Below are 13,745 nucleotides of genomic sequence, written 5' to 3' on the forward strand. Positions count from 1 at the left end.
GCCTGCTAGGGTGGGAAGGTGAGAGGTGGGGAGACAGGCACTCGGCCTTCTTTACTCTCAGGGACGCAGGTGTCCTTGTCCCCCTTGGGAGTGGCCCCTCCACAGATTCAGATATCCCCCCAATCCCTCTAGGAGACCAGGCCTCCCTCATTTCTCCCTAGGAAATCCTGCAGGCCTCTCCCTTTCTTTCAGAGGAACAGGTACTGAATCCTCCTCTACTCCCAGGCCTCAGCAGGCGTCCACTGGATCTGCCTGCCCTCTACTGGCCTAAGGCTGGTACTGCAGGACTGCCACCTACAGCCCACAGTGAGGAACAGAAACTGAGCCAGAACTGAGGGTCTCTGAGTTCTTGTATTTTAATTTCTTTAAGGTCTCAGATGTTCAGGTCCTAGGGGGCCTGAGTTCAGGTCCCCCGCCCAGAGGTCAGCGAAAGAAAGACAACTTCTCCTGGAGCCAGGCCTCTGTGAGGTCATCAGTGGTGCGGATTTCAAACACCTGGGCAGAGAGAGGGCTCAGTATTATAATCCACTCAGGAACCGAAAAGAGTGAGGGCCCTGACCCCCTCCTCCTTCAGACCCAGGAACCCAGATCCCCAGCCCCCTCATGGCACAGACCAGGAGTCCAGACTCTCCCTCTCACACTCGGGAGCCTCAGCCCCAGGCCCAGACCTTTGTGAGCTCTGCCGTCTGCACCAGCCTGTTCTTGCTTCCTGCGTACATCATCTGTTGTTCAGGCTTGCAGCCTGTGTGGAAAAGAGAAGGAGGAAGCATAACTGGGGGATGCCAGAGTGTTCTCTAAGGCCCTAGTAATGTCCTGCAGACCCTGGAGTTTTCTAAGAGTCCCAGGAACTGTTCTAAGGAGGTCCCTGGAGGCTATAGTCAGAGTCCCCGGGTTTGTTTGGGGGCTTGAAGTTATTTTAGGGTCCCTGGAGTTGGTTTGGGGCCAGACAGGGGTTTCTAGGTAAAAGGAAGAAGTGAGTTTGCTTATACGCCTCAGGACGAAGGAGGATGGGGGCTCTGTGCCTCCACCTCCACCCAGTGCCCTCTCAGGACTCACACCACACACACCACACTCTCACACAGGCACCTACACACATGCACACAGTCACACAATCACCAGTCACAGGCATGCACACACACTTGCACTCAAACACACACACTTACGCACCCTCACACAGAATCTAAGACCACTTTCTCAGGATGAGTAGAGCTGTGTCTCACCCACAGGGCTGGAGAAGATGAAACACAAGGGGTAGGACACTCGGCCATCGGCGTGCGTGTACTTGTAGCTGTAGACCACGAACCTACAGCAGCAAGAGGGAATCCAAACTCAAGACTTGGCCTGGAGCCCAGGCCCAGTGCCCATTACCTGAGACCACAACCTTGAAATCTTGACTGAGTCTGAGAACCTAGGGTTAACAACTGAGACGCAGGGTACTAGCCTCAAACACAATAAATGATTTAAAAAATAATAATAATAATGGATAAATAATAAGAACCTGCTGTATTAAAATTAATTAATTAATTAATTTTTTAAAAAAAGATAACATAGAACTATACATACAGTGTATAAATGTCAGTTTCCCAGTTTTGATACTGTACTGTAGTTAGGTAAGATGTAACCATTGGGGGAAACTGGATAAGGGGTACTATATTTGCAACTCTCTGTGAATCTATAATAATTTCAAAATTAAAAGTCTTTTTAATAATTAAAATAATAATAATAATAGTAAATGCTAAATAGAACTACCATGTGATCCAGCAATTCCACTGCTGGGTATTTATCAAAGAAAATGAAAACAATAATTTCAAAAGATACATGCACCCCCATATTTATTGCAGCATTATTTATAATAGCCAAGATATGGAAAAAACCTAAGTACCCATTGATGGATGAATGGATAAAGAAGATGCAGTATACACACACACACACACACACACACACACACACACACACACACACACACAATGGAATACTATTCAGCCATAAAAAAGAACGAAATCTTGCCATATGCAACATGGATGGATGTTGAGGGCATTACGCTAAGTGAAATAAGTCAGAGAAGGATAAATGTCTTATGATCTCGCTTATATGTGGAATTTAAAAAATAAAAACAAAGAAACAAGCCACCAAGTTCATAAATACAGAGAACAGATTAGTGGTTGCCAAAGGTGGGGGTGGGCGAAATGGGTGAAGGGAGTCAAAACGTACAAATTTCCAGTTATTTGATTTCCCATTATTTATTTTAAATAAGTCCTAGGGATATGACGTACAGCATGGTAAGTATAGTTAACAGTGCAGTATTGTATATTTGAAAGTTGCTAAAAGAGTAGATATTAAAAGTCCTCATCGTAAGAAAAAAATTTTTTTAAACTATGTATGATGACAGATGTTAACTAGATTATGGTGGTGAACAGTTTGTAATACAGTATATACAAATATCAAATCATTATGTTGTACACCTGAAACTAATATAATATGTCAAATATATCTCAATAAAAAATTTTTTTTAAGAAAAAGTGGCTTAGGGACTTCCCTGGCGGTCCAGTGGTTAAGACTCTGCCCTTCCACTGCAGGGGCGCAGGTTCCATCCCTGGTCAGGGAACTAAGATCTCACATGCCGAGTGGTGCGGCCAAAATAAATAAATAAATAAGTGCTTATTTGATTCACAACAACCCTATGATGTAGGTACTATTATTATCCCCATACTACAGATGGAAAAATTGAGGCCCAGAGAGGTGAAGTCACTTGCCCAAGTTTCTATGGATAGATTTGAACCCAGGAAGTTGGCTGGTAGAGTATAAGTGCTCAACCACTATGTTTTACTATACAGAGAACTAGAATCAGGGGCTGAGACTACAGCCAGCTACATAATTTCCCAAGCCCAGCACAAAATGAAAATGCAGGGCCCCTTTTTATAAACACAGGAGAAAGGCTTTTTTCCTTTCTTCTGCAGTCTCTCTTCAGATTGATCTTTTAAAATTTCCTATTTAAAATCACGCTCTCTTGGGCATGGGGACACTCACAGAGGGAATGGAAATGCTCAAAGGCACACCCTGGAACTTGTCATGCAGGGGGTGAGTACCGACCCTGACCCTGACACTCCCTGAACCTGTAATCGGGTCCCCTGCCTAGGACAGAGGGCAGCAGCCATTGCTGGGCAATGCAGGGAATGGGTAGCTGAGAACCCATCCAGGCTGGAGATATGAGCTGAGGGAGGCTCCAAGCCCCCGGCGCATGCTCCATGGTTCCATCACACTTCACACAAAACACAGATTCAAAGATATAACTATAAAGAATTTCAAGACAGCAGGCAGTCGTAGAGCATCAAGCCCTGCATTCAAGGCTCCCTTCTGGGTACGGGGCCCTGTGTGACTGCACTTGTCAGACGCCCAGGATGCTGGTCCTGGCTGAGATCTAGAGCCTGAGATCTCAACTCTGAGGCTCAGAGTTGTAGGGCACCCAAAAATCAGTTGAGATGAAAAATCTAAAGAGACCAGTTTTCACAGAAGTGTCGAAAAGCTCCTCCACACACAAAAGCACCAGGCTCCTCTGGCTTCACACAGGATTCTCCCCAATCATTAAAGGTCAAATAAATCCTTTGCTACTCAAAGTATGCCCAAGTATTGAAAAATAAGGAAATTTTAACTTTTTTTTTAAATGAAGCAAGTGCAATGTTGAGACCAAAACCTGACATGGTTTGTACAAAAAAAAAAAAGCAAACTCTAACATTACATATGACTATTAGTGTAAAATTCTGCAATAAAATTTTGGTAAACAAACCAAAAGTCCTAGGACAGGAACATTTGACTTCAGAGACATAGATCCCGAGCCCATGAATAGGACTGGAACCCAAACAGTCCCTCAGTCTGTATCCCTATCGTCACCCCTCTCCCCATGGCCTGACCGTCCCCTTCCTTCCCCCAGCATACCTGGGCTGTCTCTCTGGCAACTCCATTTTTAGTTCCTCTGGAGAAATATTCTGGGGATGAGGGGAGAGAAAAAAAAAGACTGCCATTAAATGAACACTTACTGTGTGCCAAGGCACTTGTCCAAGAAATACACATACATGGATTAACTCATTGACCTCTCCCAAATCCCAGAGGGGTTGGTCTTATTGTTATCCCCATCTTACAGATGAGCAAACTGAAGCCCAGAGGTGTTAAGACACTTTTCTTCTAAACCCCCTACAAGGATTAAATCATTGAATCCACAGACAACTCTAAGAGGTAGGGACTGCTATCACCGTTTCACAGATGAAGAAAGAGAGACCCATACAGGTGAAGTCTCTCGCCTAGGGTCACAGCTAAGTTGGGACTTGACCTCCGGGTCTTTCTGGCCCCCCATGCCAGGCTCTTAGCATCAGTCACAGTCGCTTGGGTCTCCCAGTCCCACCCTGCCCTTCTTGGAGGTCCCATCCCCCGATCCCCTCACCTGAAATTCTTCCTCCAGCACCACCATCTGCCGGTCTTTGTCCACCTTCACTGAGGAGGGAGGGCACATGGGGGTTAGAGGCCCCTCCCATCTGCCCCCACGCTTGTCCCCATACCCCATCCTTCCAGGAGGGAAGATGACACTCACTTATTATGGCCGCATTGTCCGTCTCTTTTCGGAAGCGAAATTTCCTCAGCTTTTCCTTTAGCTCTGGGTCCACCTCGCACACCACCAGGGAGTCAGACTGTCAGAGGAGCCCAGCAAGAGCTGAGTCGCCTGGCCTCAGCCCTGCCCCCTTCCCCAAACCTCAGTTTTTCCATCTACTAATGAGGAGGAAGACCCAATAGCCCATAGATTGCCTTTGTGAACATTAGGAAAAGGCTCCTTTCCCTCAGGGCAGATGCTGCCCCTTTGCAGAGCAGAGGCTGGACTCGAGCCCTCTCAGCAGGTGCCCTTGGGCAACGCCCGGGGTGGCCCAGGGATCTGCTTGCCTGGGCTAAACCCGGAACCACAGTCTCTTTTCCCCCAGCCTTGACCTCCCTTCCACAGCCTGCCCTTCACCCTGGTGTCCTCCTAGCCCCAGCCCCACTCCAGCCCCTAGCCCTTTCCATACGACCCTGGCCCCAACCATGACTTTTCTGTCCACAGGCCTCTTCTTTTCTGGGTTCCGCTGTCCTCTAGGGGTGGGGACCAGGGCTACAGGGGGCAGGGTGTGGGGTAGGGGAAAGGTTTCATCTAACACCACATCCTGTTTATGCCCATTCTGGGACAACTGTCACAGATGACTCCTCCCCCTCTTTCCTTCCCCTCATCTGCTGGGACCTTCCAGGCTTTGCAGTCACCCAGACCAGGTTCGAATGCTGCCTTACTGTGTGGCCCTAGCTAAGTAACTTCACGCCTCTGATTCAGGATTGTTATGAGGATAAAATAGTTTCACATATCTCCCAGCATGGTGGACACACTCAATACACAGTAGGTAATGATGAGCTTTATTATTTTTTTAATTTTTATTGGAGTATAGTTGATTTACAATGTTGTGTCAGTTTCAGGTGTATAGCAAACATATGCATATACATATATCCACTCTTTTTTAGATTCTTTTCCCATATAGGTCATTACAGAGTATTGAATAGAGTTCCCTGTGCTTTACAGTAGATCCTTATTACTTATCTATTTTATGTATAGTAGTGTATATATGTCAATCCCAATTTCCCAGTTTATCCCTTCCCCTCCTTTTGCTCACTGGTAACCCTGTTTGTTTTCTACATCTGTGACTCTATTTCTGTTTTGTAAATAAGGTCATTTGTACCATTGTTTTTAGATTCCACCTATAAGTGACATGTATTTGTCTTTCTCTGTCTGACTTACTTCACTCAGTATGACAATCTGTAGGTCCATCCATGTTGCTGCAAATGACATTATTTTGTTCTTTTTTATGGCTGAGTAATATTCCATTGTATGTATGTACCACATCTTCTTTACCCACTTGTCTGTCAATGGACATGAGGTTGCTTCAATGACTTGGCTATTGTAAATAGTGCTGCAATGAACATTAGGGTGCATGTATCTTTTTTTTTAAATAAATTTATTTATTTGAGGCTGCGTTGGGTCTTCATTGCTGTGCACGGGCTTTCTCTAGTTGCAGCGAGTGGGGGTTACTCTTCGTTGCAGTGCGTGGGCTTCTCACTGCGGTGGCTTCTCTTGTTGCAGAGCACGGGCTCTAGGCACGTGGGCTTCAGTAGTTGTGGCACGTGGGCTCAGTAGTTGTGGCACACAGTCTTAGTTGCTCTGTGGCATGTGGGATCGTCCCAGACCAGGGCTCAAACCTGTGTCCCTTGCATTGGCAAGCGAATTCTTAACCACTGCACCACCAGGGAAGTCCCTGGGGTGCATGTATCTTTTTGAATTATGTTTTTCTTCGGATATATGCGCAGGGATTGCTGGATCATATGGTAGTTCTATATTTAGTTTTTTAAGGAACCTCCATACTGTTCTCCATAATGGTTGTACCAATTTACATTCCCACCAACAGTGTAGGAGGGTTCCCTTTTCTCCACACCCTCTCTAGCATTTATTATCTGTAGATTTTTTGATAATGGAATAATGAGCTCTTTTTTTTTTTATTTTTTTTGAATAATGAGCTCTTTAGCTCCTCCTCCAGGAAGACTTCCTGGATTCCCACCCACCCAATCTGGAATATTTTAATTCCAGAGCTGAAAGGGGGAACTTAGAGATGTTTGCTGGTCAAACTGCCACTTATTAGGTTGATGGGGAAATGGAGAATAGAGAGAAGACTCCACAGCACCCAAGTAATGATGAATTTTTTCCTGTAATTATTCAACCTCATGGGCCTTATAATGGTGCTACAACAATGGTGTTCCATCATATCAGACCAATACCTCCTTTTTTATTAAGAGCATTTTGTATTGCCCCCCCCCGCCAAGTTCCCATCCTGAAATGAAATTCCTAGATAACGCAACATAGTTATACACATAAGTTCTCCCCCAAATCAATATAATGTCCTAATTGTCATATAAAGGAGAAATAAAAGGGAAGTGATTGATCAGAAACCTGTGCATTTCCGTGAGAAAATATAAGCAAACAATAGAGAATTGTTAAAGGATCCAGCCCCATGATGTCTGGCCCACTGTACTGACTTCCCTCCATAGCAGTGGGCAGATCCCACCCTTTCTCACCTCCTCAAGGGCATTGCTGCAGCTGCTCTCCTCCCTGCATCATCAATGTCTTCACCTCTACTGAATCTTTCCCTCAGCGTACACGCCGTGTTATGTCTTCCATCTTAAAAACTAAAAACCCTGTCTCCCGTCGAGCCACTGCCCATTCATTTCCTTCCCTTTTCAGCAAGACTTCTTGAAAGAACTGTCCACACTCACTGCCTCCAATTTCTCCTCCCATTTCACTCTTCAACTCTCTCCCAGCAGACTCACTCCTGTCTCTCTCCAATGACATACACTTGTCGGGGCCACCAAGGACATCTGTGGTGCTGGACCTAATGGTCAATTCTCAGTCTTCATCTGCTGTGCCCTGTCAGCCACATCTGACACCATCCATCACTCCCCATGCCCAAAACACTTTCTTCACTTGGCTTCCAGGACACCACCCTGGCCTGGTTTTCCTCTGGTTCTTCTGGCTGTGCCTGCTCAGACCTTCTTTTTTTTTTTTTTTTTTTGCGGTATGCGGGCCTCTCACTGCTGTGACCTCTCCCGCTGCGGAGCACAGGCTCCAGACGCGCAGGCTCAGTGGCCATGGCTCACGGGCCCAGCTGCTCCGCGGCATGTGGGATCTTCCCGGACCAGGGCACGAACCCGTGTCCCCTGCATCGGCAGGCAGACTCTCAACCACTGTGCCATCAGGGAAGCCCCAGACCTTCTTTTTTTTTTTTAATTTTATTGAAGTATAGTTGATTTACGATGTTGTGTTAATTTCTGCTGTACAGCAAAGTGATTCCGTTATACATGTACATACTTTTTTTACATATTCTTTTCCATTTTGGTTTATCACAGGATATTGAATACAGTTCCCTGCGCTATACAGTAGGAACTTGTTGTTTATCCATTCTATGTATAATAGTTTGCATCTGCTACCCCCAAACTCCCAATCCATCCCTCTCCCACACCCCTCCAACGACAAGTCTGTTCTCTATGTCTGCGAGTCTGTTTCTGCTTCGTAGATAAGTTCATTTGTGTCACATTTTAGATTGCTCATATAAGTGATAACATATGGTATTTGTCTTACTCTTTCTGACTTAGTATGATAATCTCTAGGTCCATCCATTCATTTGTCGATGGACATTTAGGTTGTTTCCATGTCTTGGCTATTGTAAATAGTGCTGCAAGGAACATCGCAGTGCATATATCTTCTCGAATTATAGTTTTCTCTAGATATGTGCTTAGAAGTGCGATTGCAGGATCATATGTCAGCCTCCTTTTAACAGCCAGGTGTCCCAGGGATCAGTCCTTGGTCCCCTTCTCTTTTCCATCCATCTTCCTGTCTTCCTGATAGCAACAGCTTCTTGGTTTTCAAAGGGGATACCTTAATTATTTCTCCAGCTGGGCCTCTCCCTGAACTCTAGGCTCTTATATCCAAATGCCAGTGTGACATATCCATCTGCATGTCTTAAGAGTCATCCTTGACCCGTCTGTTTCCTCTGACAACGTACCTCAGAAATTGTCAGCTCTGAACTTCAAAATATAACCAGAACTGGTCCACTGCTCCCCTCCACAGCCCATATTCTTCTGCCTGAAATCTCACAGCAGCCTCCTCCCTGTTTCTCTGCTCCTGCCCGCCTCTCAACACTCCGTTCTTCATAGGACCGTCAGAGGCATCCTAAAACAACCCAAGCCAGGAATTCCCTGGCTGTCCAGTGGTTAGGACTCTGTGCTTCCACTGCAGGGTCACAGGTTCGATCCCTGGTCAGGGGAACTAAGATCCCGCATGCTGCACGGCGTGGCCAAAAAAGAAAACCAAGCCAGATGACATGCCTGCCCTCTCAAAAACCCTCTCATGGCTCCACTATTATTTGGGTGAAAGCAAAAGTCCTTATAGTGGCCTTAAAAACTCTAAATCATCTGCCACGACCCCTCCTCCATTACTTCTTGGACCTTGTCTTTCAATACTCTCCTCTTTGCTCACTCCTCTCCACCCACACTAGCCCCTTTCTGGTTCTGTGAATGATACTGTCACTGGGCTTTTGCACTTGCTGGCTCCTCTTTCTGGAACCCTCCTTCCTTCATGGTTCACCCCTTCACTCCTTCAGATTTCTGTTCAAATGTCACCTGATCAAAGGTGCTTTTCCCCATCTAAAACAGTGCCAGCCGCATCTCTCAATCCCCTTATAAGTTTTCTCCATAGAACTTATTACCAAGTTACATTGTATTTATTTGTTTCTGTCCCCCCCAACTAGAAGGTAAGCCTCATGAAGAGAGGGATTTTTGTCTGCCTCGTTCATTGCTGAATTTTTAGCACTTCGGGTAGTGCCTGGCACATTTTAGGTACTCAAGAAGTCTTATTGAATGAATAAATGAACCAGCACCCTTAGAGCACAACCATTCTATATGGTGTGAAAGTTGTTGCTTAAATGGAGGGGGTAATGCTTAGGGTTTGTGATATCCCCCCCCCACTCTGTTTTAAAATGGCCTTTCCAGGCTTCCCTGGTGGCGCCGTGGTTAAGAATCTACCTGCCAACGCAGGGGACACGGGTTCGAACCCTGGTCCGGGAAGATTCCCACATGCTGCGGAGCAACTAAGCCCGTGTGCCACAACTACTGAGCTCTTGTGCCATGACTACTGAAGCCTGCGCACCTAGAGCCCGTGCTCCACAAGAGAAGCCACTGCAATGAGAAGCCCGCGCCCTGCAACGAAGAGTAGCCCGCGCTCGCCACAACTAGAGAAAGCCCGCTAGCAGAAACAAAGACCCAACGCAGCCAAAAATAAATAAAATTTTTTTAATTAAAAAATTTTTTTAATAAAATGGCCTTTCCTCACAGCATCTGAGATGCCATGTTTTCCTGGTTTTCTTCCTCCTCTCTCTCTCTGGCTGTTCCTTCTCAATCTTTGTTGAGAGTGTCAATTCCTTTGCTCAAACCTTATACGTCTCCTCTTCTCAAGGTTCTGTCCAGTCCTTGTCTCCATTCATCCTTCATACCCACCGCACACTAGGTCACTAACTCCCACAGCTTCAATTACCATCTTTGATCACCCTCAGATCTTGGTTTCCAGCCCCAATTTTTCTCTTAAGCCCCAGCCCCAGGGGTGTGGAGCCACCTAAATCCTCATGCTGGGTGGCACACACTGGGCTCAGCATCTTCCTAACCTGTTTCTCCTCTGGGTCTCCTTCTCAGGGAAGCCCCCAATCCCCCCAACCTTCTAGCCAGAGGGCCTCATCTTGAACTTCTCCCTCCCTACCCCTCTGCGGCCACCCAGTCCCAGAGCAGGTTCCCCGGGCCTCCTGGGCATCCAGCCCTGCCACCCACTCCTCCTCCCCTCCCCACAGTCCCACCCTGGTGCAAACGCCCCTCTCCTACCCCAGCTGCCTCCCTGGACTCTCAGCTCCAGTTCTATTTCCTCCAATCCATCTTCCATATAAAAGCCAGAGACATCTTTGCAAACCCCCACTGACTCTCCTTGGCTTGAAGCCCTTCCATGGCTCCTCAGCGTCCTCGGGACAAATCCAAACTCTCTCAAGTGGCCAAACTTTTGGCCGCGGTGAACTCTATGTTCCACTCCGACTGCCTTTCTTTGGGTTCCTCTAACAACCACGCCTCTGTCACCTGACAGCCTTCTGAGTGAGCGCCCCGCTCTGATTAGTTCACGCTGATCCAGGACAGTGTGCGGAATGAATAGGTTACAACAGTCAGAGCAACAACTCCCACTTATTGAAGGCTTTGCGCCCACCGCTTTATCAACAATTTTTTTTAATTTTATTTATTTATTTTTGCCTGCATTGGGTCTTCCGTTGCAGGGCGCGGGCTTCTCACTGCGGTGGCTTCTCTTGTTGTGCAGCACAGGTTCTAGGCGTGGGGGCTTCAGTAGTTGTAGCACGCTGGCTCAGTAGTTGTGGCACGTGGGCTCTAGAGCGCAGGCTCAGTAGTTGTGGCACACGGGCTTAGCTTCTCCCGGACCAGGGCTCGAACCATTGCCCCCTGCATTGGCAGGCGGATTCTTAACCACTGCGCCACCAGGGTAGCCCTGCCCGGCACTTTTAAATGCTTCCTCTCTTTCAATTCCTATCTGAGAGAAGAAGCAACAGGTTCACAGACGGTTGCGGTGGGAAAGCTGAGACTCCAGCAGCCGGAGCGGTTACTCGCAACCTAGACAGTCAGGTGGTGGCGGGGCCCAGGCCTAGAGCGGAGCGTGCAGGCGGGTCACACAGCCGGGCCTTGAACGCCAGAATCAGGAATTGTGACTTAGCTCGAGGCCGCTGAGGTAGACGCGCGCGAGACTGTCCCCTGCAGGCCGGGAGGCCCAATCCCAGGCTCTGCCGGGCTCCGCAGGGCCCGTTGCCCGTGGCAACGCCGCGCGCGCCCCGCCCCTGCCCCGCCCGCCGGGCTGACTGCTCGTCAGCCGCGCAGCAGGCCAATCCCACTGAGCGGGGGGCGGGCCTCGTGGGCCTCGTTCAACCCCCGCGGCCCCCTTCTCCTCTGGGACCCCGCCTTTCTCCGCGCACACCTCCCGCCCTTCGGGCTGCCCTCGCAGCCCGTTGGCGGGCGTACCGTTCCTCTCCGCGGCGTCAGCTAATGCCGGCGCGCGGCAGTCCCGTCGGGGCGGGGCCAGGGGCGGTGACGCACGGCGCGGTGACGCAGCGCGACGGCGGCGGTGGCGGCGGCGGTGGTCGGTGAGGGAGGAGGGAGGGGAGCTCGCGGGCCGGAGAGGGGGCGACGGCAGTGGCGGAGGCCTGAGGAGGCCCGGGCGGCGGCGGCGGCGGCGGCGGCGGAGGCCGAGGCGGTGAGTGGTGGGCAGGGTCGGGCGGACGCGGGGCGGCGGCGGGTCGGAGCGCGCGGGGCTCACCTCAGGGCGCCCCAGGCCGCGGGCGGCCCCGCCCCCTCAGGGACCCTGGGAGGCGGCGGGCGTGGAGCGCGGGCCTCCGGGGTCCCGACCCTCGAGAGGATCTCCCACACCCATCCCCCGAGTCGCCCTCACAGGCCGCTTCTCGAGCTTCTCTCCGAAATTCTTGCCCCTCGGGGTGGCCGGGGGGCCTGGCAGCAGCCTATCTCGTGACCCCCCCAGGTGTACTTCGGACACCTCCCTGGAGGGCACGCCCACAGACCCCCCGAATCCGCCCGAAGCCCTCTGTACCTTTCCGCGGTACGAAAGGCTTCCCGAGAGGCCACCCCTGATATTAACACGTCTGCTCCAGACCCCGTCCTACGCCTCAAATATGTTCCTCAGAGAACCCCCGTCTGGTCCCAGATCCCCGAACCTCCTCCGTCCAGAAATATTTCCCCGGGGCCACTCCTCATATTCCAACGATATGTGTCAGATATCTTCTCCAGGAACCTCCCTCGTAAGCCCTAAAAATCTCCTTCAGATCAGAGATTCCCCGAAATCCCCTCCAGACCCTGTACATTCCAGAAATCTCCCCCAGCGACCTGCTTCGCACATCCCAACAGTCTCCCCCAGACTTCCTTCTCACACATCCCAAGAATTTTCCCTCCCACCTACCCCCATACCAGAAATCGCCTTGGAGATTTTCCACTCATAGCCCCCAAATCTCAGAGCCCCTCCCCTTGGAATCCTCCAGAATGCCCCTGATGTCCCCTGAAAATCTTCCTCAGAGACTCTCTGAAATGGCCTCGGATCCTCAAAACTCACTTGGAGCGCCCACCCCCCCCCGCCACCAATCCATCTCCCATATACACTCCCCCTTGACATATCCCAAAAGTCATCCCTTTGGCCTCTCCCACAGGTCCCAAAAATCTCTCTCAAAGACCTCCTCATGCTTCTCAAATCTCACCACCCTGAAATGCCCTAGAGATCACCCTCAGATACCCCAGAAATCTTCCCCTGAGACCCTCCTCACTTATCCCAGAAATCTTCTCCAGAGATTCCCTGAAATCTCTGGAGAACTCTTCTTCCACATTCCACAAGTCTCTTCCAAAACCCTTTTTATGTATCCCAAATCTCCTAGTAACCCACACAAAATGTTACAGAAATTGCTTCCTCAGGATTCCAAAACGTTTCCTCATAGTTTCTCTCTGATATTTTCTAGAATCGCTCTTCGAATCCCCCTTTCAAAATCTCTCCTTCTAGACCTACTTTCAGATGAACTTTCCTCCTCACAAGCCCTGTAAACCCTAAGACCCTCTCTTCACGACCCCTCTGAGATGCAGCTTTTCAAGACCTCCTCCTGTCTTCACAGAGACCCCAGCCACCTCCTTGAGCCCTCTGAGATATGCCCTTGAAATCCCTCCCAGAGACCCTTCCAGCACAGAGACCCTTGAATCAGCACTTAGAGACCTCCTGCCTTACTAAGAGACTTTTCCTAGATAGTTCCCTCCCTGAACTCACCCTCACAGCTTCCCTCAAATCCTCTAGAACCACCTGTAGAAGACCCCCAGCACCAACCGGCTCCTTTTCTTAGAAAGTCCCAGAATTGTTTTTTGAAAAACCCTCTACTCTGATGTTCCCATATTCCCCCACCCCAAGACCCACCTTCCCCGTATATCCTATTGAGACCTTTACTCAGAGTTTCTCATCTGAGCTCTTTGAGAGCTGTTCCTAAAAAGGCCTCTGTCATCCTGCTCCAGTAAATCTAAGATCTCTCACAGAAGACCACACCTCCACAGACTCC

The 13,745-nt window shown here is 49.2% G+C and overlaps 2 protein-coding genes across 4 annotated transcripts in view; one reads left to right on the forward strand and one right to left on the reverse strand.

Annotated features, from left to right (window-relative positions):
- Positions 1 to 347: 347 nt before the first annotated feature.
- GMFG (glia maturation factor gamma) lies at positions 348 to 5,123 on the reverse strand. The gene is made up of 7 exons (XM_079908638.1): positions 5,064 to 5,123; positions 4,583 to 4,679; positions 4,436 to 4,485; positions 3,934 to 3,983; positions 1,221 to 1,303; positions 669 to 742; positions 348 to 495 (listed from the first exon to the last, which is right to left on the reverse strand). The coding sequence occupies exons 1-7, from the start codon at positions 5,064 to 5,066 to the stop codon at positions 424 to 426; spliced, it is 429 nt and encodes a 142-aa protein (XP_079764764.1). The 5' UTR covers positions 5,067 to 5,123; the 3' UTR covers positions 348 to 423.
- Positions 5,124 to 11,812: 6,689 nt separating this feature from the next.
- SAMD4B (sterile alpha motif domain containing 4B) overlaps positions 11,813 to 13,745 on the forward strand; it is a 37,373-nt gene continuing 35,440 nt past the window's right edge. For all 3 annotated transcript variants that reach the window (XM_079908631.1, XM_079908634.1, XM_079908633.1), the window contains exon 1: positions 11,813 to 11,899. The gene's annotated coding sequence lies outside the window, so the exon portion shown is untranslated. The remainder of the gene's footprint in view (positions 11,900 to 13,745) is intronic.

Source organism: Stenella coeruleoalba, assembly GCF_951394435.1.
Source record: "Stenella coeruleoalba genome assembly, chromosome: 20".
Lineage (NCBI taxonomy): Eukaryota > Metazoa > Chordata > Mammalia > Artiodactyla > Delphinidae > Stenella > Stenella coeruleoalba.

What these genes read in the sequence shown, in the direction of transcription:
- GMFG (XM_079908638.1), bottom strand. An exon ending in GGACAATGCGGCCATAATAA is followed by an intron (nt 4,486 to 4,582) that starts GTGAGTGTCATC and finishes CTCCCTCCTCAG; the next exon opens with TGAAGGTGGACAAAGACCGG. An exon ending in CATCTTCTCCAGCCCTGTGG is followed by an intron (nt 743 to 1,220) that starts GTGAGACACAGC and finishes TTTTCCACACAG; the next exon opens with GCTGCAAGCCTGAACAACAG.